At 44.1% G+C, this 24,883-nt stretch overlaps 1 protein-coding gene and 1 long non-coding RNA gene across 9 annotated transcripts in view; one reads left to right on the top strand and one right to left on the bottom strand.

Annotated features, from left to right (window-relative positions):
* Positions 1–24,883, top strand: part of MFHAS1 (multifunctional ROCO family signaling regulator 1) — a 112,859-nt gene that overhangs the window by 76,370 nt on the left and 11,606 nt on the right. For 2 of the 8 annotated variants that reach the window (XM_067022312.1, XM_067022311.1), the window contains exons 2-4: positions 16,415–16,486; positions 17,384–17,471; positions 17,742–17,868. In XM_067022312.1, the coding sequence (XP_066878413.1) occupies positions 16,415–16,486; positions 17,384–17,471; positions 17,742–17,868 (287 nt within the window). Of the gene's footprint in view, positions 1–12,364; positions 12,500–15,277; positions 15,474–16,414; positions 16,487–17,383; positions 17,472–17,741; positions 17,869–24,883 lie in introns of all 8 variants that reach the window. The other 6 variants (XR_009332931.2, XM_059049381.2, XR_010838409.1 and 3 more) reach the window with 4 other exon arrangements.
* LOC136793296 (uncharacterized) overlaps positions 1,325–24,883 on the bottom strand; it is a 103,294-nt gene continuing 79,735 nt past the window's right edge. Inside the window, exons 2-3 of the long non-coding RNA XR_010838412.1 lie at positions 5,769–6,032; positions 1,325–3,436 (exon numbers count right to left, since the gene is read on the bottom strand). This is a non-coding gene — a long non-coding RNA (uncharacterized lncRNA). The remainder of the gene's footprint in view (positions 3,437–5,768; positions 6,033–24,883) is intronic.

The following is a 24,883-nucleotide window of genomic DNA, read 5'->3' as shown; positions in this document are numbered from 1 at the left end:
TACTTTGATCTATTAATTTAATAGCCATTGGTAGGTAGTGTCACCTGCCAATTATTATTCGGTATTAGATAGTATCTACTATTATTACTATTAGAACTTTCTATATGATTGGGTATAGCTTCAGTTTGAGTTTCACCTAACAGAATATACTTTTTGTTTTACAAATGTCACAGTGAGACAGACATGAAATAATCATAAATAAAAGCTGAAAAGAGAATCTCAGCAAAAAAGATGCAGGCTTATGTGACATTTCTGCCTTCTAGGGCTTTGATCTGAGAGTCCCTAATTTTTCAGTTTGGAAGTCATGGGATATGGTAAATGAAATGTATCCTTCCCAAATCTGTCAAGCATTTCATTTTGGTGGGGAGGGTGGTCATGCTGTAACACCAGATGGTGTTTCTTGGTGATAGTTTGGGGTTTTAGTTAACTATAGGGTTTGTTTCTAATTGAGATACAGTTGAGATGTAATTGGTGTAGAGTAAAATGCACAGTCTGAAAGTATACAGTTTGGTAAGTTTTGAGCTGTGTATATACCCACTAAGCCATCGCCACAATCAAGAAAATGAACAAATCCCCCTCCCTCGGGAGTTTCCTCTGGGTCACTCCAATCCCTTCCTGTCTGCCACCTCCACCCCAGACAACCACTGATCTGCTTTCCGTTACTGTAGATTAGTTTCCATTTTCTAGAATTCTGTACAATGGGATCACGCAGTACACACTCTTTTTCGGTCTGGCTTCGTTTCCTCAGCATAGTTATTTCTGGGTTCATCTGTGTTGTGGATACCCATGGTTCATTCCCTTTTATTGCTGGTCCGTATTCCATTGCATGGATATACCACAGTTTATCAGCTGCCCACCTTTCAATGGACATTTGGGTTGCTCCTGGATTTTGGCAACTTCAGATGAAACTGCTATGGACATTTATATAGAGATCTTTGATTGGATTTATGCTTTCTCTTCTCTTGGGTAAAAGTTTAAGAGTGACAAGCTGGATCACATGGCAGGTGTATGTTTCCACTTTTCAAGAAATGCCACGAGCAGTGTTGACAGTTCCGGTTCCTCGTCCTCACTAACGCTGGGTGTGGTCAGCCTTTTTTGTTTAGACACCCTGGTAGATGTGAAGGGTATCTCGTTCTGGTTTGGGTTGCATTTCCCTAATGAGTAATGATGTTGAGCATCTTTTCATGTGCTTATTTACCATTGGCACACCTTGTTTGGAGAAATGCCTGTTCAAACTTTTGCTGCCCCCTTTTTATTATTATTTTTTTTCTTCTTACTGAGTTTTTAGAGTTCTTTATATATTCTGTATATAAGCCCTCTTATCAGATACATGCTTTGCAAATCTTTCCTCCTGGTCCGTGTCTTTTCATTCTTTGTCTTTGGAGGAACATAAGTTTTTAACTTTGATGATGGGCTTTTCATTTAGAAAGAAACTATTTTATTCACAATATCAAAAGTACTTTAAGACTTATAAAAACACTTCCACTTTCAGCTAAGATAGAGTAACAGAGACCGACTCTTGCACCTGGGAAAAAACTCCAGCAAAGTACATAAAATGATTTTCAAGAGCCTGAGCATCAGGTGACAAAGGACGATGATCCCGAGATACGGGAAACAAATGAGGTGACTCCCATAATTGGCCCAGGCTGCGGTGCAGAGAGGGCGGAGCTGAGACAGACCCTCTGAATTAAGGAGCCCAGGGTGACTCGAGTTTGCAGGACACTGGACTGGGAGAAGAGACCTCCAGAGGGTTCCCTGGAGAATCCAGCAGGGTGCTGATCAGTGCATGTGTGTGAGCAAACTATCTGAGACTGGGGAAAGGGGGTGGTGTTAAGCTCTCATATCAGCTCCTCCTACCTGCCCCCAGAGCGCTGAGGAACTTGTGGCATCTCTGTTCCCTATTCCCCACCCCCACTCTCTAAATAACCCGTTTCCAACGATAGTTCAGAAGAGGGCCTTTTTAGCTACACTTAACAGGTCTTCCTAGAGTCTCTGAGTCTTGTAATTCTCAGAATTTAGAAAACCTTTCAAGATGTTGGCATTAGAATCTTTCCAAATGGGTCTTGAGTTTGGCATGACTTTTAGTTTGTAAAAGATGCGAGAACCAGGTAGGACGGAAAAGCAGAGTGAGTTCCAGAGCGGAGCACTCCCGGGTTGTGCCAGGCCTGGCGTGTGGAGGAAGCAATGATACGCCGACGAGTCTGACACCTGCCCAGCTGGGCCTTCGTGTGCCCTTGGGAAGAAGAGGGTGTAGACTCTGGCCCTGACGGCCTGACTGTGCGCCACACCAGTGTCAGATTTGGAACCACAGACCTGAGGGAGCTTGAGAAGCCGCCTTGTGTATGCCGTCCACTTATGGACTCATCAAATGATCGATTCTTCTTCCCCATCTATCTCAGGCCTGCTATGGGCCGGGCACTGTTCTGGATGCTTGGATCCAACAGTAAGCAAGAGAAAACCCCACACTTGTGACTTACATTCTGGTAGAGGAGACACACCATCAACCGATATATGTCAGGTGGACAGAAGTACCATAAGAAAAATAAAGCAGGTGATGGGATATGTGGGTGACCAGGAGGTTGGGGGGTGCTATTTATACAGGCTGGTCAGGGAGTTCTTTTTGAGGTGGTGACATCTGAGCAGAGACTTGAACGAAGCCTGTATGGGGAGGGGGGATGGGGACCTAAGTGGTGAAAACGGGGTCCTGGGGTGGGAGTGTGCTTTACAAGGAGGCCAGTGGGGCTAGAGCAGGATGAGGAAGGAGCAAGGGGCAGGAGAATGGCGCAGATGACACCGGACCCTGCAGATGTGTGAGTGACAAAGGAGGTGGCGGAGGATCTGAGCAGATGAGAAACATAGTCTGACGTGCCCTGGGAGGGAATCCCTCTGGCTTCCGTGGGGCTAGGAGACCGCCACACATCCGGGTTGATGGTGGCACGGACCAGGAAGCTAGGGGAGCGGCCAGATGCCAATGGGTTTGAAGCTGGAGCAGCGAGACGTGCCGATGTATTCAGTGTGTGGTGTGAGAGAAGAAGGGTGGAAAGAATGACCCCGTGTGTTTTGTCCAAAGTAACTGAAGGACAGAGTAGACACTCACCGACACGGGAAGCCTGGGAAAGGAGCAGCCTGGTGGGGCCTGAGGCCAGCGGAATCGGCAGTTTCATTTGGGGCACATCGGTATCCAAGTGACAGTGTTTCATAGGCAGTGAGAGCTCAGCTGATATTCGGGCCAGAAGCCAGGACTGGAGGTGACCTGAGACCACGGCCAGGGGAGTAGACTGAGCTACCCCAGGAAATGGTTCTTTCCCCTGACGAAGCCAGTCCTGTTTGGGGGTCCCATGCTTTCTAACGGGTGTCAACGCTTTTCATGATTACATTTTCTTTGCACTGAGGCTTCACTTGAAAGCTAGCTGCACCTGCCGGCAGGAAGGTGTACCTGAAAAATAAGAAAAAACAGACTTAAATAATTAAATAAGAATTCTTTCTTGTTCACAGTTACAACTTTGAAGAGGCTGGAGAGTCTAAGGAGGGCTCGGTTTCCATTGGTCGTGCAATGTAACCCTTTTATGACGCCAGGGATGCTTTTTGTTTAAAATGGCCTCAAGTCCAGGCTGGATCTTCTGGGAAAGAAACTTGGGTGGGGGGACTAGATAAAGAAAAGCTGGAGTTGGAAGAGGGTCCTGGCTGGAACAGGGTCCCAGTAGTGTTTGTTTACGCAAGTGGGAGATATTATTCATGTGCAAAGTAAGGCGGCTGAACCATCTCAAGCTTTCTTCCAGCCTCAAGGCTCTGTGGGTCTGACCCTAAGTCTGTGGGGTCTCTCAGCAACCCCGCACCCAGAGGAATTCATTTCTCCTGCCCCCTCCCTTCCTCCAAGAAAAACCGATTTGCAGGAATTCTTATCTTCCTTCTGAGACCTGAAACCAAGATACGGTTTCTGATCATTCTTCAGGACTTCAGGTGGCTCCCTTAGTCCTTCAGAACCAGGTCGATTTTGACAAGGCTGCCTGGCCAGTGTTCCAAATTTCAGTTCAGGTCCTAAACGTTCCTCCGGTTTTTCAGTTGAAAGGAGAATCAGGTTGGAGGGAGACAGTTTTAGTCTGAAGGCTTTTATGCAACTCACTCTTCTGAGCCTGGAGCCGTTTCCAGTAAGAAGGAGGTGACAGACTCCCCAAATATAGTCACCTTTTGAAAGCGCTCCAGCCTGGCAGCATGGGGGCTTTTGATGGTCCTGACCTGCGTCTTGAGAAGAGGGCAGGCCAGAGCTGGGTTTGGGCTCTGTTCCTCCTCCCCCCCTCCCCCCCTCCCCCCAGCGTACTTTGATCTGTGAAGCATGTCTAATCCTCAGCCAAGTCTGCTAGAACTTTATCCAGAGCCGGAAAAGGGGAAATATTTTTCCTTTCTTGGGTGGATTTGTATTTATATAAACCCTTAGCAACGCTGATGGAGCCAAGTGGCCAGCACACGCGTCTGAGGAGCGGGGAGCTGGAATGACCGAGTGGCGGGAACAGGCAGGGCAGCGTGTCCCTCTGTCCCTGGTCAGCTTTGACACGGGTCAGACCTGCTAAAGGTCGGGAGACGGCGGTATAAGTCCTCACGCGCATTTTGCTGAAGGATGTGTTCGTAAGGCCGTTTATACAACAGCTCGAGCCGAGCCAGCAACTGATCAGTGAACTCCAGATCGTAACTCCAGTGAGATACCTGTATGTATATGAACGATTAGGCCACTTTATTTCTTTTGTTGTCACTAAGAATATAGGGTTGTGGAAGGCCTTAGCCGTCCTCTGAAACTTTACCCTCGGAAGCTTAACCTTTTCACAGTGTGTCCCGTTATTGATTTTACTTGCATGGATTTGTCTACGCCTTTTTGGTCAAGCCCTTGCCATTTCTCATGGGTAGCGAGTTTTTGCTCTTTTTTTAGTGAGGTAACATTGATTTATAACATTATGTAAGTTTCAGGTATACGACATTATATTTCTACATCTGTACACCCTACAGTGTGCTCACCACCAAAAATTCAGTTTCTATCCATCATCGTCTCTTTCCTTCTTTTTACCCTCCCCCATCCCTTCCCCTCTGGGAATCACTGTTCTGTTCTTTGCATCTACCCGTTTGGTTTTGTTTACTTTGGTTTGTTCATTTAGTTATTGTTTATTAGTTTTTTATATTCCACATATGAGTGACATCAGACAGTGTGTGTCTTTCTCCATCTGACTTAGTTCAGGGTGATGAATTATTTAATTATTTTTAATTTTTTTATTCTTTTGGCCGCGCTGCACAGCATGTGGGAGCTTAGTTCCCCTGACCAGGGATTGAATCCGTGCCCCTTGCATTGGAAGCACTGCATCCTAACCACCGGACCACCGGGGAAGTCCAGGGTGGTGAATTTCTAAAGCCTGCCTACCATCGATATGAAGGCTTTCTTGTCCTAAAACCACCTTGTTGAAGTGGTACCTCATTGTTCTACATTTCTAGGATACAGCATGGTTCGCTTTCAGATATTCTCGAGAAGTCTTGTACAGAATCTAAAGACAGGCTCTCTTGTTCTTGTGATATCACGATTTGTATGTTATCTGGGCTAGTCTGGGACTGATAAAGGTGCCGACAACAGCCAGTGTATAGAACGTTGATATAAAGCAATCTATTATTTTGCTATTTTTTGCTCTTTTAGAACCAAAAGCAAACCCAGTGTAGGCACCCCAGATTCTGGCAACTTCCCTGGAGTAATTCTGCTACATGTTAATAAGCACCACAGGAGCCACATTTACCTGCTGTCTCGGGATGTTTCTCCTGGTCTCCAGGAATGTTTATTTTGTGTCTCTTGGCGTCTCATACTCCAGCAGGGAATCTTCCCAAAGTTTCTCCCTGGCATCTCATCCCAGTTCTGTGATGGACCCTTGGGGAAGGAAACTCCTTGGGGACCCTGGGACTCTTTTAGCAGGTGGAGAGAATCTAGGCAGAAAAGCAGCCTGGAGGAGGAGGAGGAGGAGATGGGGACTCTTGTTCCACTGCAGGTGATGGAAATAGGGGGGCTGTAGAAGGGGAATTTCAAAGCGCTGAGTTATGAGGAAGTGGTGCGGAAGAATGGTACAGAGGGTTGCATGTGGTCAAATAAAAACACAAGAAAGAAAAAAAAGACATTAGGAAAAGGAAGTGTAAGCTTGTAATGTGAGGGAAGAAGATTTACAAAGAGGTTTTGTCAGCAGTTTCTTCCCCCCCCCCCCCCCCCCCCCCCCGCTTGGTTGAACTTTTGCCAAGTGAGGTCCCAGCCCTTTTGATCCAGAAGAGACCTGTGTGACGATCCATCCAGGAGGGGCCCTGGACCAAAGGCCACTCTTCTTAGTTTCGCATACCTGAGATGTTTAGTCACCTCCTGTTCCTCAAACAAACAAACAAAAAGCTTTATGTAATCAAAAGCAAACATTACTATGAGGACAGTCATCTTCTGTCAGGAATTGGGTTAAGCAAGGAAAAGCTGGGCTTGTCTGCTCCAGATGGGGCACCTGCCATAAAAGGAAAAATTTCAAAGTGTCCATCATTTGTGCCCGGCTTGCGGGGAGGCTTGGCTTCCACTGAATTACTCATCAGGAAAGTCTGAGAGCGTCACAGGTTGGCGTCATGGGATGAGTCAGAGAAGAAATCAAGAGTGTGGCCTTTGTCTTTCCTTCTGCCTGTGACTCACCACTGTCACCACCTTGGAGGATGGTGGGAAGACTCAGAAGTGTTGAAATTTCGTTTGTTCGGTGCAGCCTAATGACAAGCCATGAAGACTCACTGAAGACAGGTACTTAGTTATACCCTTAGTTCAAGGTCATCTCGAAGAACCCCAACTGGCCTGCTTCTGTTTTGCTTATAGGTTGTCCTCTCTTAATGATGACTTTACAAATTGTCCCCAAAGCTTCAAGGCACAGAAGGGCATTTCTGAGTGATTTTTTTTTTTTTTTAAAAAAACAAAGTCCCAGCATTTAGAATTAAAACTGGACTTGAGAATTCAACAAATCTGGGAGACAAATGCCTTTACACTGTTAAATTGCCTGGAACTCAGTGGATTCCTACACTTTGAAGAACTGCAGGGCTATATGGTGAAAGTGAAAGCACAGTTCTGGAAGACAGTCACAATGTCTGATGGTGTAAGTTTTTGCAGCTGCCTTTGCACTTCATAACTTAGGATGTATCTGATTATTAAGTGGCCCTATCAATTTGACTTCTTTCCAAGAGGAACAAATTAAGCCAAAAGCAAACTGCTCACAGGGAGAACACAGCATCCCTGCAGTTTTGGGGACCCCTCTCAAGAGTCCCAGAGCTCCCTAAGAGTATATGGTGAGGCCCAAGTGCTAGATGGTATCTGTGGGTACACCAGCTGACTTCCCTGTGGCCCAGCAAGAAGATGCCTGAGAATCTAGGGGTACCCCAGCCAATTTCCTGGCGAGTTCAGCAGTATCCCCCAGGGTGCATCCCCAGAGAGTTTTGACGGTGGCCTAGCTGGCTTCCTCATTGATTCAGCAGCAACCGGAGGGGTAGCTTTTCCGGAACTCTAGTTGGTGCCCATCTAGCCTCAGTTCAACAGCATGATCCCCACCCTCCCCCCAAAGACAGCTTCCTGGGGAATTTTGTCAGCACCCAGGGGACAGTTCCCTGCTGGCTTTAGCCAGCTGACTGTGGACTAGTCTGGCCTGGCCAGGCCAGCAGGCTTTTCCCCCACTCAGAGGCTGTACCATACCCCATCCAACCAACGAGGTCTGAATCTCAGCTTTGCCCAGGGCTCTCCCACGCCCAAGTTCTTCTTCCTGGGCAATTCTCCCTCAGCCTTGGAGTTATCCTTTAGAGTCTTCTTTCCTCTTGGTAGTAAATTCACTGTAATACGTTAATAATTATTTATATTAAAGCTTACTCTGTGGTTCTGTCTCCTGGGTAGACCCTGACTGATCCACACAGCCAGTAAATCTTAGCCAGGATTGCAACTAAGGCTATCGGATTCCAGAACCAAACTACTTTGTTTTGTTTCTCTATGACCAGCAGTTTCATATACATTGATTGTTGTGATTGAAGTGCTTTACACTAATTTTTTGTTTTTTAAATTTTTATTGGAGTATAGTTGATTTACAATGTTGTGTTAGTTTCAGGTGTACAGCAAAGTGAATCAGTAATACATATACCCACTTTTTTAGATTCTTTTCCCATATGGGTCATTACAGAGTATTGAGTAGAGTTCCCTGTGCTATACAGTAGGTCCTTGTTAGTTATCTATGTTATATATAATAGTGTGTACACGTCAATCCCAGTCTCCCAATTTATCCCTCCCCTGCCCCTTCCACCTGGTAACCATGTTTGTTTTTTATATCTGTGGCTCTATTTCTGTTCTGTACCATTTTTTTAGATTACACATATAAATGATCATATGATATGTGTCTTTCTCTGTCTGACTTGCTTCACTCAGTATGACAATCTCTAGGTCCATCCATGTTGCTGCAAATGTCATCATTCTTTGTTATGGCTGAGTAATATTCCATTGTATATATGTACCATATCTTCTTTATCCACTCCTCTGTCAATGGACATTTAGGTTGCTTTCATGTCTTGGCTGTTGTAAACAGTGCTGCAGTGAACATTGGGGTGTATGTATCTTTTCGAATTAAGTCTTTTAAGGAACCTTCATACTGTTCTCCATAATGGTTGTACCAATTTACATTCCCACCAACAGTGTAGGAGGGTTCCCTTTTCTCCACCCCCTGTCCAGCTTTTACTGTTTGTAGACATCTTGATGATGGGCATTCTGACTGGTGTGAGGTGAAACCTCAGTGTAGTTTTGCATTTCTCTAATAATTAGTGCCGTTGAGCATCTTTTCATGTGCTTTTTGGCCATCTGCGTATGTCTTCTTTGGAGAAATGTTTATTTAGATCATCCACCCATTTTTTGATTGTTTTTGATTTTTCTTTCTTTCTTTCTTTTTTTTTTTTTTTTGGTATTGAGCTGCATGAGCTGTTTATATCTTGGAGATTAATCCCTTGTCAGTCACATCATTTGCAAATGTTTTTTCCCATTCTGTGCATTGTCTTTTTGTTTTGTTTATGGTTTCCTTTGCTGTGCAAAAGCTTTTAAGTTTCATTATGTCCCATTTGTTTATTTTTGTTTGTATTTTCATTACTCTAGGAGGTGGGTCAAAAATGATCTTGCTGCAATTTATGTCGGAGAGTGTTCTGCCTATGTTTTCCTCTAAGAGCTTTATAGTATCTGGCCTTACATTTAGGTCTTTAATCCATTTTGAGTTTATTTTTGCATATGGTGTTAGTGTTCTAATTTCATTCTTTTACACGTAGTTGTCCTGTTCTCCCAGCACCACTTATTGAAGAGACTGTCTTTTCTCCATTGTATATTCTTGCCTCCTTTGTCATAGATTAGTTGATCATAGGTGTGTAGGTTTATTTCTGGGCCTTCTATCTTGTTCCACTGATATATATTTCTGTTTTTGTGCCAGTACCATACTGTTTTGATGACTGTAGCTTTGTAGTGTAGTCTGAAGTCAGGGAGCCTGATTCCTCCAGCTCCATTTTTCTTTCTCAAGATTGCTTTGGCTATTCAGGGTTTTTTGTATTTCCATAAAAATTGTAAAATTTTTGGTTCTAGTTTCTGTAAAAAATGGCATTGGTAATTTGCTAAGTATGCATAGACTGACTTTTGATAAAAATCTGTTTTCAATAGCAAGCACATGTTATTTCACCATTGTTTTTTTTTAATGGAAACGTCTACCATACAGATGGCTTTCTTACCACATAACCCACTCTGGAAAAGATGTGGAAACCCCTGTTTATCTTTTCAAAAGAGCAGTTCATCACCTTAGCCTCCAGGGCCTTTGCGTTGCACTCCTTTCTCTCTTTTTTTTTACATTTTAAAAATAATTTATTTTTATTATTTATTTATTTTTGGCTGCGTTGGGTCTTCGTTGCTGCACACGGGCTTTTTCTACTTGCGGTGAGTGGGGGCTACTCTTTGTTGCAGTGCGCGGGCTTCTCATTGTGGAGCACAGGCTCTAGGCACGTGGGTTTCAGTAGTTATGGCACATGGGCTTAGTTGCTCCGTGGCATGTGGGATCTTCCTGGACCAAGATTCGAACCCATGTCCCCTGCATTGGAAGGCTGATTCTTAACCACTGGACCACCAGGGAAGTCCCTCCTTTCTCTTTTTTATCTTCTAGGCCTTGTGATCTTCCATTCATTCGATTACTCACTCCTCCATCTACCCACCTGTTCATTGTAGTAATTCAGACACGGAGACTTAGAGCTGGAGAAAACTCAGAGAGAAACAGGGCCATTTCCTTAATTGTGGTTTTTGGGTGTGGGATACCCAGCTCAAAGTACAAGTGGCAAGTACAACATAATTCACAGCTTCGTGGAAATTTGTCTCTGGCTGTGGTTCCCACTTCTGCCTCCCATTCTTTCCTCAGCCCTCTTCAGTCACACACCCGTCCCCACCTTTCTGCTTCTATCAAAGCCTCCGGTCACCTCCAAACCCAGTGGTCCCGTCTCCATTGTTACTTTGTTTGTCCACTCAGCGGAGTTAAGCACAGCTGGTCACTCCCTTTCCTTGAAGGAGTTTGGTTCCCTTTGTGAAGCCACGTTCTTCTTGTTCTCCTTCTGCCTCCTTGGCAGTTCCTGGCTGGCCTCTCTCCTTTTCAGCCTCTAAACTTGGAGCACCCCAGGCTCTGTGTCTCTGTTTCCTTTTTCCTCTTTATCTACTCAGTTTCCTGGGTGATGTCATTCACTTTTGTGCCTTTCCAGATCATGTGTTTGCTGATCCCTCCCAAATCTCTACCTCCAGCCTTAACCTTTTCCTGCAAATCCAGAACTGAATGTGTAATTCCACAATTAATATCTATCACCCTGTTGTCTAACAGTCAAATCTAACTTGGCCAAAACAGAACTCCTAATTTCTCCCCTTCCCACTAACCATCTTCTCACTTAGTCTTGCAAGTAGTACCACCAGCTGCTGTCTTCCCATACCAAAGATTTGGAATTATCCGTGGTTCGTCTCTGCATCTTACCTCCACATCCAATTCATTGGCAAGTCCTGCTGACCGTCTATGAAACATAACGTCAGTCTCTCCATCGCCCTGGGCGCCTCTCCAGACCAGGCCTCCACCACCTCTCACTTGGGCTCCTCTGTGAGCCTTCTTATGGTTTCCTTGCCTTCATTTTGCCATCCCACACAGCAGCCAGAGGGATCTTCTTAGATCAGATGTCATTACTCCATTTAAAACCTTCCACATGGCTCCCCACCACTTAGAATCAAAACCAGACATTTCCCCCTGGCCTGCAAAGTCCATGACCTGGGCCTCACTGCCTTGCTTCTTCGTCTTGTCCTGTTTCCCCCTCACCCCATGATCTAGATTCTTCTCTGGGCAGCCAAGCATCTTCCTACTTTCATGACTTTGCATTAGCGGTTTCCTCTGCCTAGAATGTTCTTCCCATGGCTTCCTTCTCCTTGTCCAGATTTCAGCATAAATGTCACCTCCTCAGAGAGGCATCCTGGGCAACCCAGTCACTCCCTATCTCATTAGCCTGTTTAATAATCTGTGTAACAAGTTTTTAATAAGTTATGCAGTTTGTTCCTTACTAATCTTCCTCTAGACTATAAGTGCCACGAAATCAGGGGTCTTCGTGTACCTTATTCGCTGCTCTTCTCTCAGAGTCTGTGGTGCTGTCTCACATTAGTTGGTGGTTGTTATGTACCTGTTGAATGAATGAGGGAACTCAGTGGCAGAACCAGGCCTAGGACATAAGATTTTCCTCTTCTGTTTCACATCTAATTTATACCAGGATGTCTTTTGCCAGTAAAGTTATCCTAGCTCCAAGTTATTGATATCTCCTGTTTACTTAAAGGTTATGGTAAAATTTCCAAAAACAATTCCAAAGCCAAATTACCTTTAATCCATTTTGATTTTAAATTTACTTTTAAACTTCACCTTTCATTTCAATATGCTGGAAAATACCACATTCAATGACATTTTCTGACCTATATCCTTTGGTTTTTAAACTTAAAATTGTTTCCATTTATTCCAAGTGACTATTATAAAATGGCACTTGAAGACACTTTTATAAGTTGGGAAGATCACACTTCCATAGTCGTGCATAATTTTTACCTCTGTGAAAATGATGTCGGCCAGAGACGGGCCCAGTCCTGGTCTCGGAGATGGAAGGACCAGCTCTGTTTGTGCTCTTGACACAGGCTCGCTGTGCTACTTCCTGCACATCTGTTTCTCTTCTAAAAAAAAAGTCATAATTCATAGTCCCCAAATGGATTTTTTTTAAAAAACAAGACTACCAAAAAGTACAACCTAGTCTATTTTTTTTTTTTTCTTTGGAACAGCAGCCAAGCCGGAGCTGCCCAACCCTGGTCCTGAGGGAGGTGCTGTGCTGTGCTGAGGCTCAGCCACGGGGACCGTCCCCTAAAACGGCATGAGGCGGCCAGGTCTGCACATGGTGGTTCTGTGGGAACCAGTAGGTACTGAGCGATCTCTTCTGCTCCCCTTTCTCACACTCGTTAAGTGTGCACAGTGGTGCATTTTTCTTATTTTTTATTCAAGTGTACTTGATTTACAGTATTATGTTTGTTTCAGGTGTACAGCACAGTGATTCATTTTTGCAGATTATACTCCATTATAATTATGAGATAATGGCTATAATTCCCTAGGCTATACGGTATATCCTTGTTGCTTATCTATTTTATGTGTAGTACTTTGTATCTGTTAATCCCCTACTCCTAAATTGTTCCTTTTCCCCTTTGGTAACCACTACTTTGTTTTCTGTGAGTCTGTTTCTGTTCTGTACATTTATTTGTATTATGTTTTTAGATCCCACATATAAGTGGTATCATACAGTATTTGTTTTTCTCTCTCGGACGTATTTCACCAGGCATAATATTCTCTAGGTCCATCCACGTTGCTGCAAATGGTAATATTCCGTTGTATGTATATACCACATCTTCGTTATCCAGTTGTCTGTTGATGGACACTTGGGTTGCTTCCATATCTTGGCCATTGTGAATAGTGCTGCTGTGAACACTGGGGTGCGTGTATCTTTTCAAATTAGTGTTTTCATTTTTTCCCAGATACATAATTAGGAGTGGAATTGCTGGATCATATGGTAGTTCTATTCTTAACTTTTTGAGGAACCTCCATACTGTTTTCCATGGTGGCCGCACTAACTTACATTCACAGTGTTTGCCTCTCCTTTGTATATACTTTCTGGCCTTTGTTTTAAGACAAGATGTCCTTTTATCTCTCTCTGGCGTTCGTCTTCATATAAAAGGGACCGTGGAGTTCTCCCATCTTTGCTCCCTTTGATAACTCAGTGGGCTTGCAAAGTGGGAGCCTTCCTACTCATCAGTTTCTGAGGATGCTGCCTTTGCCCTGAGGGGATGTGGGAAACATGCGTTTGTGTATCATTGCATCTCATCCAGAGTCACACTTAAAAGACAGCAGTGGACTTGGAGGGGTGGAGGAGTGAGCTTCAGAATATTCAAGCTGAAAGAGGCCTTGAAGAAATCTAGATAATTCCTTATTTAATAGAACCTATATAATTGCTTGTTTTAATTTCCAGACCACTTTTGCTGTTTTGAGGGATGTTCATAACTCAGATCTTTACCCTGGGTCAGGAAGTGTTTTTTATTTGTACTGAAGAGACATGTTTTAGGCTTTTAATATTGTGGTTTGGGTCGTCAGAGTGATACAATTTTAGTATTTTGCATAATGTGCCCAATATTTGTGAATTCTGATGATTAGCGGAAAAAGACGAGCTCACTTCACTCATCTCCTGTAGTTTAAAAACAAATCATAATAAAACTTGGTGTTCTATTCTTCCACGGGGGAAAAACAGCTAATAAGCGTTCACTAGCATTTTAATGCCAGAAATCTTGAGACAGAGTGATTAAGTAAGAATAGCTTTTCATAACTTTAATAGGCACAGGGAGACTGTGTAGTGGCCTAACACAGCCTCAGTAGATGCAGTGGTCTGTTCATCCAGCCACGTTTCTGCTACTTCAGGAAAACTGTGTAAAAACCGCACATGAATAGAGAATATCCAACAGAGGAGAAAGCATCAGCATTTAAAGCTGGCATCTCCCTTCAGTGTGAAGCATACCTAGCTTTTTTTTTTTTTTTAAATTGACTCAAGCATAAAAATAAACAAATAACCTCAGGACCATTCAATCTTGAATGACCCGTTTCACTCCAAATCCAGTTGTGTTCCTTATCAGTTTATGTTTCTTTTTTTTTTTTTTTTTTGTGGTACGTGGGCCTCTCACTGTTGTGGCCTCTCCCGTTGCGGAGCACAGGCTCCGGACGCGCAGGCTCAGCGGCCATGGCTCACGGGCCCAGTCGCTCTGCGGCATGTGGGATCTTCCCGGACCAGGGCACGAACCCGTGTCTCCTGCATCGGCAGGCGGATTCTCAACCACTGCGCCACCAGGGAAGCCCTCAGTTTATGTTTCTAATGAGAACATACTTTCAAATTTACTTTCTACAAAGAAATACCGGTCTCATAATTTTTAATGACTACAGAGAATTCTGTCTTCTGAATTGTGTCATAGTTTTTTTTAACCATTTCCCCTTTGTTGAATATTTGAGAGGGTTACTAACTTTTCACTGTTTTATGAATAGTGTTGCTATGAGCAATCATTGTATAATTTTTGTAAGAAAGGCCCACTTCCTTGAGGCGAGTTCCTAAAAATGGAAATATACCAGGTCACATGAATATTTCTCCTTCCTCTATTGGTAACATTTTCTGTAAATATAACATTTTTTTTGCAGCTGCCACCAGCTTGGGGATTTATCATTTTTATTAGCTTTTGCTAGTGAGGACAGATGTGTAATAAATCTAAATTCCCCACACTTCCAGGTCTTTTCCAGTCCTGGAAATCAGTTTCAGTCTGTCCTTCTCATTAGTTCTCTAGCATCTCATAACTTCCTGCACAGCACCATAGTTCTTTTTTTGTGCACTCGACTTTCTCCAATGCTGAAGCCCTCCACATCACAGGCCTTGCTTTAGACTCCTGTATCCCTGCAGCTCCTCACACAGTAAATATCTCCCTAATTAGGTGCTCAACCAATAGCCTGTGCTTTAGTTTGAAAATCAAGTTTGTGTTACGGAAATCGGAGCCAATTAGCTTCTATTTTAGTAGCCAACACGTTAGGAACCACTATTTGTGTTACTGATAAGATAGTGTGGTTTTTTTTTTTTTTTTTGAGAGGAAAAATCTGTTTCTCTTACTTTCTTAATTTAGGAACTGGGCACGTTTCCGAAATCCTCAGAATCTGGCCCCAAGCAGTAGCTTGTCGGAGTGCACGCATGTCCCGGAGCTTGTGAACTGTTCTGTTTCTTGCTCATCTGCACAGCACCAAGTGAATTTTTCGTATGCGTGAAATTTCTCAGTGCCTTCGACTCTCCTGCTGTTTCGGTGGCTGGCAGTGCTGCTAAGGGTAGGACCCACACAAAACCAGTTCCCTAGACCTGTGTGATTCTGGGCATCTGGGGCAGGGCGGGGGGCACAAAAGCTCTTGGTTTAATAGAAATCGATAGCCAATGCTTAATAGTCAACTGCGAATTATTTCCAGTTCTCTGGCAAAACCTACACTATTCCCAGCAAGGAAGCCAGCGGTGCAGGAACGGAGCTTGGGGTCAGAGCTTGGGGTCAGGGCCTGACATCTGCATTTGTTGTCCTGGGCCCTCAGGCACTTGCAGGAAGGAGGAGCAGAGGCCTGTGTGAAATTCCCAGCAGGAGAGAGTTCCTGGGGGAAGCTAGAGATTCCCAGTCTGGGTTCAAGCCTTGGGGCTAATCTTGGCACAGAAAGTAGAAACTGAAAGTATCAGGTGAGGAAGCAGGGGAGGGCGGTACGGGACCGGGGGTGTTAACAGGCCTGGCTGGTTCCGAGCATATTCTCTTGGTGCAGTTCTAGCCCCATGGTAGGTGGTGGGTTTAAAGCTCTCTTTGGGACTCAGAGCAAATCTGTTAAACTCAGAGACCTTCTGACTTGTAAAAGTGGTATTTGGACTGGATGACTTCCAAGTCTCAGTCTGGTGCAAAATGCTCTTACTTTGGTTCATTTTATGACTTCGAGAGTATTTAATGTTTACGTTTTTAATTTGCCTTTTTATATTTTGAGATCTTTTCCTAGCTGGTGTTGGAGCAGAATTCTGATACTCATGTATCCATGATACAAGCTAATGATGCTAAATTAACTTTTGCAGTCATTCGGTGTTTACATTAGTTTGGTTAAGGAACTCAAATTACATTTGGTTGGTATTGTGCAAAGCCATATAAAATTGTTCAAACCCGAAAACAGCTGTCTTTCATAAAAGTACAAAGATGTCAATGGTTAGTTCATTACTGAATAATAGCATTTTTGGATTACTTTTCTAGGAGAGATGTGTTCTGGAGTAAAGAAGCAGTCCCCACTTTGGGGGGACAGGTATCAGAGGGTGGCAGCAAAAGGTAAGGGCCCCAGAGATGGGTTCCCAGGGTCACAGCCCGAGTCCGCCCCTTGCTAGCCTTGACTCTGGGTACATCACATAACCTCCCTGAACATGAGCTTCCTCATTTGCAAAATGAGGATAAACCTTAGAGTAACATTGTAAAGATGAAATGAGATGTACACTTAAAGCTGTCCGTTCAGTGCTGGCACATGGGCATGCTCTATCGATGTGAATTCGCTGAAGGTGAGACGCTTAGATACAGGGCATTTTCAGGCAAAGGATTTTTTGTATCCTCACATGATGGCATATACTTTGGGGTCCCCAGAATTTCAAATCAGGAATACAAGTGATGGCTGTCATAGTTGATGTTTTATTTCCAGTAGCATCTTTCCCCAGTTGGCGGGTGTTTTGTGTCCTCGGTTTCGTTTGTTTACTTTCTAGGTATAAGTAGGGGAATTTAGACAATAATGCACCATTGTCCGCCAAAAGCTATGTTTTGAATTCTCTGGGCAAGAGCATTGTGCTGGCCATGAAAACAGAGAAAGGGCAGCGGGCGCTACTGGGTAAGCGGACACTGGGGGGACACCAGAAACGGAAGGCATCACTGCTCTTAGGGATTCGATGATCTGGTTGGAGAGATCGTATCCGGGGCGGGCAGAGTACGCAGGTTTCCTCTGGGGTGACTTATCTGTTTTTACTAGCTCCCATTACTCGTAAGAGAGCATTGTGTTGGCCCTTTACAAATCTGCACACATACCTACCCAGGAAATCCTCTTGCCAGCCTGAAGCCGGCCTGTTTACCTTGATAACACACCTTTAGTCAGCTGCACTGCCAGATCGTTAATACGGGGCTTTGTTGCAAGGCTGCTGCGAATTCCATCTGCCCCCATCCTAATTATGAACACCTCCTTGGCAGCCCTGCTTCTCCGGGCTCAAGGGCTCCTGGCTCGGTTTGCTGCGGACGTCTCGATAAAGATCTCTGGAGCCCTTCTGGGGAAAGGAAGGTGAGGAAAAGAGCGGCAGATGCTGTCTTTGTCCGGAACGGTAGCCTTCCTGCCATCACCATTAGAATGTTCTCCACAGTGATGCAGATGAGCCAGTGAGAGCAGAGCCAGTTCTGCTCCGGTTGCACATTTGTTCTTTGATTCCACTGCCTGCAGACCCTTCCCGTCGTCCTCACTACCTGCTCTGCTCCCTGCTTCCTCTACCCCCTCTCTAAGGTGGCCTCATTTTTGAAGGCAAATCTCACTAATGCATGTCTCTCTCTGCTGCAGGGGAGTTGCTGAGTCAGCCCAGACCAGAAGGCGTGGCAGAGATCATTTGCCCCAAGAACGGCAGCGAGCGAGTGAACGTTGCCTTGGTTTACCCACCCACACCGACTGTGATCAGCCCATGTTCCAAGTGAGTTCTGAACCCGCAGCCCCGTCCCTCCCTCATGAGAACAAAAATCCAGGTTAAAGTACCTTTCATCAAACCTGGAAAAGCTCCTCCAGGGCAGACCTAGTTATCCGGGCAACAGCAAAACTGTCTTATACAACAAACTAGGAACTTTCATTTTTTGTTATTTGTGATTTTTCTTTTTTTTTTTTTACTTTTGCTGATAAAAGAACATTTTAAAACAGCTTTTTTTTTTAGATATTGTCCACATATTATACAGTTCACTTGTTTAAAGTGTATGATTCATTGTTTTTTAGTATATTTGCAGGTATATGCAACCAAAAAGAGCAATGGGTTTTTTTTTGATGGAGAGTAATAATTCTGTCATTGTAGTATGAAGTGGGCCCTCACTTCAGAAAACAGCGAGGGCTCATTAAATAAGAAAAGCTGGCAGAAAATCTGTAGTAGATCTTTTTTTCTTGTGGGTCTCTGATTCTCAATCAGTCCTCGACAATCAGAAGCTGTATGGTTTTTTCCCACCTTCCCTAAAATGGACTTAAAGGCACAGGATGTACCCGTGTGAACTAACTTTTGGATACAAGGTTAGCTTAGCATTAAACTCAGATGATAAACTTAGGTTAAACTCATCTGTTTGGTTTTTTCTGTAGTGTTAAGAACTGAACAGGCCACTTTAGACTGAGATGAAATGCCTTCCTACTGCAAACCTTGAAAAGCAGTAGTCCCTGGTCTTCTGGGTGATATCAACAAAGTATTCATGAAGGAGACTTCCATTTTTCTTCCTAGTTGACCACATAGAATATTTTTTTCATATCTAAGCTTTGTATAGGGATGTTGGAAAGTTCGTATTTGAGAATGGTGACCTGTTACGGCCTCTTGAGAAACTTGCTGTCAGGTTGCATTCCTGAGAGCTTGTGTGATAGGAACTTATGTCTCCGACCCTCCGAGTATCAGCTTTCCTGCCCTTGGGATGCTGTCTGCAGAGCAAGGGTCTGCTGGGGATTTCTCATGCATTAGCAGCTGTCCCTTTTCTCCAAACTGGGTGACTCATTAGACAGAACATCCCTAATCCATCTTTGCTGGAAAATGTCACTTAACACCCAAAGGAAATTGCTGTTTAAGGTTAACTTATCACTAATATATGACCCTATGACATTGTGGAACCTTGAAGTGCTTCTTAGGATTACCCAGTAACTAAATGTGAACCAGAACATTCCCCTGTCCTGAGCATACCAAACATCAGAAGGGTTACCATTCTCTGAATTGGTATACACTGATGCCTTTCTTACACATAGGGTAAGGATATTATAAAAAACAGGGTCTGGAATGGAGGGAAACAATTGTTCAATAGGCTTTGCATGGGTGTAGATTTCCCTGAGCCAGGAGAGACGGTAACCTGTTGTTTTGCCATAGCCATGTGGCATTTAATAGGCAAGATAGAGGTTGGAGTTAAAAATATCCATTTGCACGAGAAACCACAGTGGCACTGAGCCAGAGTTATCAGTGTCTTCTCACGGGCTTCTGTTGTACCTGCCACAGAAGGACATTTATTCCAACCTGCAGAAATGCTATCAGCTCCTCTCTCTTCCAGTTTATCATACCTTAAATGAACAAGCAGCTTTAAAGCCTTGGGTAATCAGAGCCACATGACCTGAGACTTCTAGATGCTGGAGGGGATACCTTTAGGGACTGAACTGCTTTTGACCTAGCTCTGTGGACAGTTTTATTTTGAAATGGATTTTTTATAAAAGGTCTCATACAATGGATGGCAGATTTAGAGGGTAACTCTCAATTCTAAATGAAGGAATATCCTTGAGAACAAAATGGAAACAAACAGGCCCTGCACTGCCTAGTGGAAACTCTACTTTACAAGTGGATGGCAATGTATTGGAAGTGGGAGATTTGGGGATCGGTGAGGAAAGCTGTCCCAGGAGGTGGTCGTTAGGTCCAGACAGCTTGGGTCTGAGCCTGAGAGCTTCTGAGAGTTAGACTTAGGGTCTCAGCGGACAGTAGAAATTGGTAGACTGGAGTTATTGCCCTGGTTTTGCAACTCCAGCCCCAGTTAACTTAGGCAAGTCACTAGAGAGTGACCTTTTACTGCTCTCTCCTCCTCTGAAATGCAGGTCGATGGTCAAGATCAGACTTTCTTCATCAGGCACGTGTGTATCAGAATTTCCAGGGCCAGGCACTAGTCTTTAAGAAAATGAGTCACTCAGATGATTGTCATGTATGTGCCAGACATTCTGCTCGTTGAGATCCCCTCCGGGGCTCCCAGGCCAGTGAGTCTCATCTTCAGGAGAGCTCTTTTTTTTTTTTTTTTTTTTTTTTTTTTTGCGGTACGCAGGCCTCTCACTGTTATGGCCTCTCCCGTTGCAGAGCACAGGCTCCGGACGTGCAGGCTCAGCGGCCGTGGCTCACGGGCCCAGCCGCTCCGCGGCACGTGGGATCCTCCTGGACCGGGGCACGAACCCGCGTCCCCTGCATCGGCAGGCGGACTCTCAACCACTGCGCCACCAGGGAAGACCCAGGAGAATTCTTAATAATTTTGCCAGGACGATAGGCGGCAACCAGAGCCATCCCAGGAAAACCAGAATAATCACCCTACTCTTAGGTCATTGATCTAGATCTTACAGTGGTTTTAAAAAGGCATCCCAAGCTCTTCTTTGACCAGTTTACTCTTCTCCTTTATTGGTCAAATGAGACTTGTCATTAACGGCCTGCCTTTGACCATGTGTAAAATAATGGTGCTACTATGAGCTTCATAAGGAAAAACCATTGATGACTATTATTTGATTGGCTCTTCTCAGGAATTCCAAGCTTCTCTATTTCTCATTTTTTAAAATTTCGAGGTGTGTTATTCCCCTACAGACAGAATAAAGAGCAAGTAGTGATTTTTTTTTAAAAGTGACTTATTCTCATAATTCACCTGGGATGATGGTGAAGTCTCTACCAGCGTTCCATGGGGAAGAGGTTACATGAACTCAATGAGATGCCTGTCCTGCACCTTGCTCTCCAAGGAGAAGCGTATCAACTGAGTGACTTCTTGGTCCCTTGGCTGATTATCAGATAGAAACACACGAGTCATTTCCATACTTTGGCAATCCTGGGCTGATTTTCAAGGATATTTGCCTTGGAGATGAGATGAAAATTCATCTAGTAGCAGATTTGCTGGGTTGCTCTGAAAAATTCTGACCTCCTTAAGGATATGGATTCTGTCTGATAAACACTTTTTTAAAGTTTTAGTATACTTTCCTACCATAAAAACGTGCCCATTCAGTGATGGTTCGTATATTTACAGAGTTGTGCAGCTGTCACCACAATCTCAGAGAAATTTCATGCCCATGCCCACCTGCAGTCACTGTGCCTAATACAATACCTAGTTCCATGCAGAAAATAATTTTTAGTGCCACTTTCAGGAATGGTTTTCCTCCCTGGTGTGTTGGTATTAAACACTTGTTACCCTTGGCCCAGTGCAGTCTGAAGGCGGTGAAGTGACGTGCAGCCCTGCTGCCAGCCCCGTTTACTGAACGGTAGAAGGGAAATGGAGTTTCCTGGAGGGAAATCAGCCTCCTTCAGAACTCTACCTACACCTAAAGTATAGGTAGCAATTTTTAAAAAACATAGACTTTGTTGTTAAGAGCAGTTTTAGGTTCACAGTAAAATCGAGCAGAAGGTACAGAAAGACCCCATCTACCCGCTGCCCTGGCCACACACAGCCTCCCCACCCGGACTGGAACATCTGTCACAGGTGATGAACCTACACTGACACCTCGTTATCACCCGAAGCCCACGCTTTACATTAGGGTTCACACTTGATGTTGTACATTTCATGGGTTTGGACAAATACAGAATGACATGTATCCACCATTACAGTATCTTACACAATATTTTCATTGCCCCCAAAATCCTCTGCACTCCCCCCCCTTGATCCCCCCCCCTTAACCCTTGGCACCCACTGATCTTCTTTCTAGCTTTATTGGGATGTAACTGACAGATAAGTAAGATATTTCAAGTGTGCACTGTGGTAATTTGATATCCGTGGGTGCTGTGAAAGGATTCCCACCATGCAGTTAATGAACACATCCATCTGTCATGTATTTATCCTTCAGAACCTCTGAGCGGCAGCCTAACTGACCTTTAATATAGACAGGGATACTGAGCCTTGGGCTTTAGGAATCATAAACGGCAAAAATATACTTTCAGGGGGAAAAGCAAGGCAAAAGTGCAATAGAAGGATTTTTTTTAATTAAAAAAAAAGTATTTGTGAATTCCTGTCTCCATCCTACAGGTTGAGACACTTCAAAATTCCAGTTCAGAAGGGAAGTGTGAACTTCTTTGGGCAAATTGCAGCTTGCTGTTTGCCTTTCATTTTTAGATAACTTATGGAGTATTTCTTTCTCATTTCCAAAGAGATTTTCCTCCTTTACCAATTAAAATATATATTCTGAAAAACTGCCACTTGACTCAGTTTGTCTACTGATTTTCATTTAAAAGACAGGATTTCAGCAGGTTAGCTATGAAAATGTTTTACCTGAAGAAATACTGGAGATACTTACAGCGTGTGGGGACAAGACGGCAGAGTAGAAGGACGTGAGCTCACCGCCTCTCACGAAAACAACAAAATCACAACCAACTACTGAACAACCATCAATAAAAAATGATGGAACCTACCGAAACAAATGTCCTACATCCAAAGACAAAGAAGAAACCACAACAGCACAGTAGGCTCAGTGCAATCACGATAAAATCAAATCCCATACCTGCCAGGTGGGCAAACCACAAACTGGAAAATAACTGTATCACAGAGGTTCTCCCACAGGAGTGAAAGTTCTGAAGCCCACGTCAGGCTCCCCAGCCTGGGGGTCTGGTTTCAAGAGGAGCCGCCCCCAGAGCATCTGGCTTTGAAGGCCAGCGGGATTTGATCACAGGAATTCCACAGGACTGGGGGACACAGAGACTCCAGTGCTGGAGAGTGCACACAGGTCTCGTGTGCTCTAGGACCCAGCGGAAAAAGCAGTGACCTCACAAGAGCCTGGGCCAAACCTATCTGCTGGTATTGGAGGGTCTCCTACTGGTGGGGGGAGGGGGGACGACTTTGGCTCACCGTGGGGACAAAGACACTGGTGGCGGTAGTTCTGGGGAGTACTCTTGTGAGGTCACTGCTGCCCTTTTCTCACCAAGACCTGGCCCCAGCCACCAGCCTGTAGGCTGCAGTGCTGGGAGGCCTCAGGTCAGACAAGCATCAGGGTGGGAACACAGCCCCATCCATCAGCAGACAGGCTGCCTCAAGTCTTCCTGAGCCCACAGCTGCCGGCTAAACACAGCCCTTGACAGGGCCCTGCCCACCAGAGGGACAAGACCCAGCTCCACCCACGAGTGGGCAGAAACTAGTCCCTCCCACCAGGAAGCCTACACAAGCCCCTTAAATCAATCCTCATCCACCAGGGGCCAGACAGCAGAAGCCAGGAAGAACTACAACTCTGCAGCCAATGGAATGGAAACCACAATCACAGAAAGTTAGACAAAATGAGCCAGCAGAGGAATACGTCCCAGATGAAGAAACAAGATAAAACCTCAAAAGAACAACTAAGTGAATTGGAGATAGGCAATCTAACTGAAAAAGAATTCAGAGTAATGACAGTAAGGATGATCCAAGATCTTGGAAAAAGAACGGAAGCACAGATCGAGAAGATACAAGACATGTTTGACAAAGAGCTAGAAGATCTAAATAATAAACAAACGTAGATGAACAATACACTAGCTGGAATCAAAAGTTTAAATGAGGCAGAAGAACAGATAAGTGAGCTGGAAGACAGAATGGTGGAAATCACTGCTGTGGACAAGAATAAAGAATAAAGAGAGAAAAGAAATAAGGACAGTCTAAGAGACCTCTGGGACAACATTAAACACACCAACACTCACATTATAGGGGTCCCAGAAGGAGAAGAGAGAGAGAAAGGACCTGAAAACATATCTAAAGAGATAGTAGCTGAAAACTTCCCTAACATGGGAAAGGAAACAGTCACCCAAGTCCAGGAAGCACAGAGTGTCCCAGGCAGCATAAACCCAAGGAGGAACACACAAAGACACATAGTAATCAAATTGACAAAAATTAAAGACAAAGAGAAAACATTAAAAGCAACAAGGGAAAAGCAACAAAACATATAAGGGAATTCCCATAGGTAATCGGCTGATTTCTCAGCAGAAACTGCAGGCCAGAAGGGAGTGGCATGATATATTTAAAGTGATGAAAGGGAAGAACCTACAACCGGGAATACTCTATCCAGCAAGGCTCTCATTGAGATTTGACGTAGAAATCAGAAGCTTTACAGAGAAGCAAAAGCTAAGAGACTTCAGCACCACCAGACCAGCTTTGCAACAAATGCTAAAGGAACTTCTCCAAGTGGAAAAGCAAAGGCCACAACTGGAAACAAGAAAATCACAAATGGAAAAGCTCACTGGTAAAGGCAAACATTACAGTAAAGGTAGCAAATCATCCACACACAAAATGATATGAAAACCAGCAGTCGTGAAAAGAAGAGAACGCAAATGCAGGATAATGGAAATGCATTTGAAATTAAAAGACCAGCAACTTAAAACAATCCTATTTTTATATAGATTGCTGTATTAAAACCTCATAGTAACCACAAACCAAAAATCTACAATAGATGCACACAAAAAAGAATAAGGAATCCAAACACAACAGTAAAGTTAGTCATCAAATCACAAGAGAAGAGAACAAAAGAGGAAAGGAAGAAAAAAGACCTACAAAAACAAACCCAAAACAATTAATAAAATGGCAGTTAAGAACCTACATATCAATAATTGCCTTAAACGTAAACAGACTAAATGCTCCAACCAAAAGACATGGACTGACTGAATGGACACAAAAGCAAGACCTGTATATATGCTGTATACAAGCAACCCACTTCAGATCTAGGGACACATACAGACTGAAAGTGAGGAGAATGAAAAAGGCAAATGGTAATCAAAAGAAAGCTGGAGTAGCAATGCTCATATC

Source organism: Kogia breviceps, chromosome 20, assembly GCF_026419965.1.
Source record: "Kogia breviceps isolate mKogBre1 chromosome 20, mKogBre1 haplotype 1, whole genome shotgun sequence".
Taxonomy (NCBI): domain Eukaryota; kingdom Metazoa; phylum Chordata; class Mammalia; order Artiodactyla; family Physeteridae; genus Kogia; species Kogia breviceps.
Note: the sequence above shows the minus strand (reverse complement) of the source record. Positions and strands in the feature narration are given on the sequence as shown.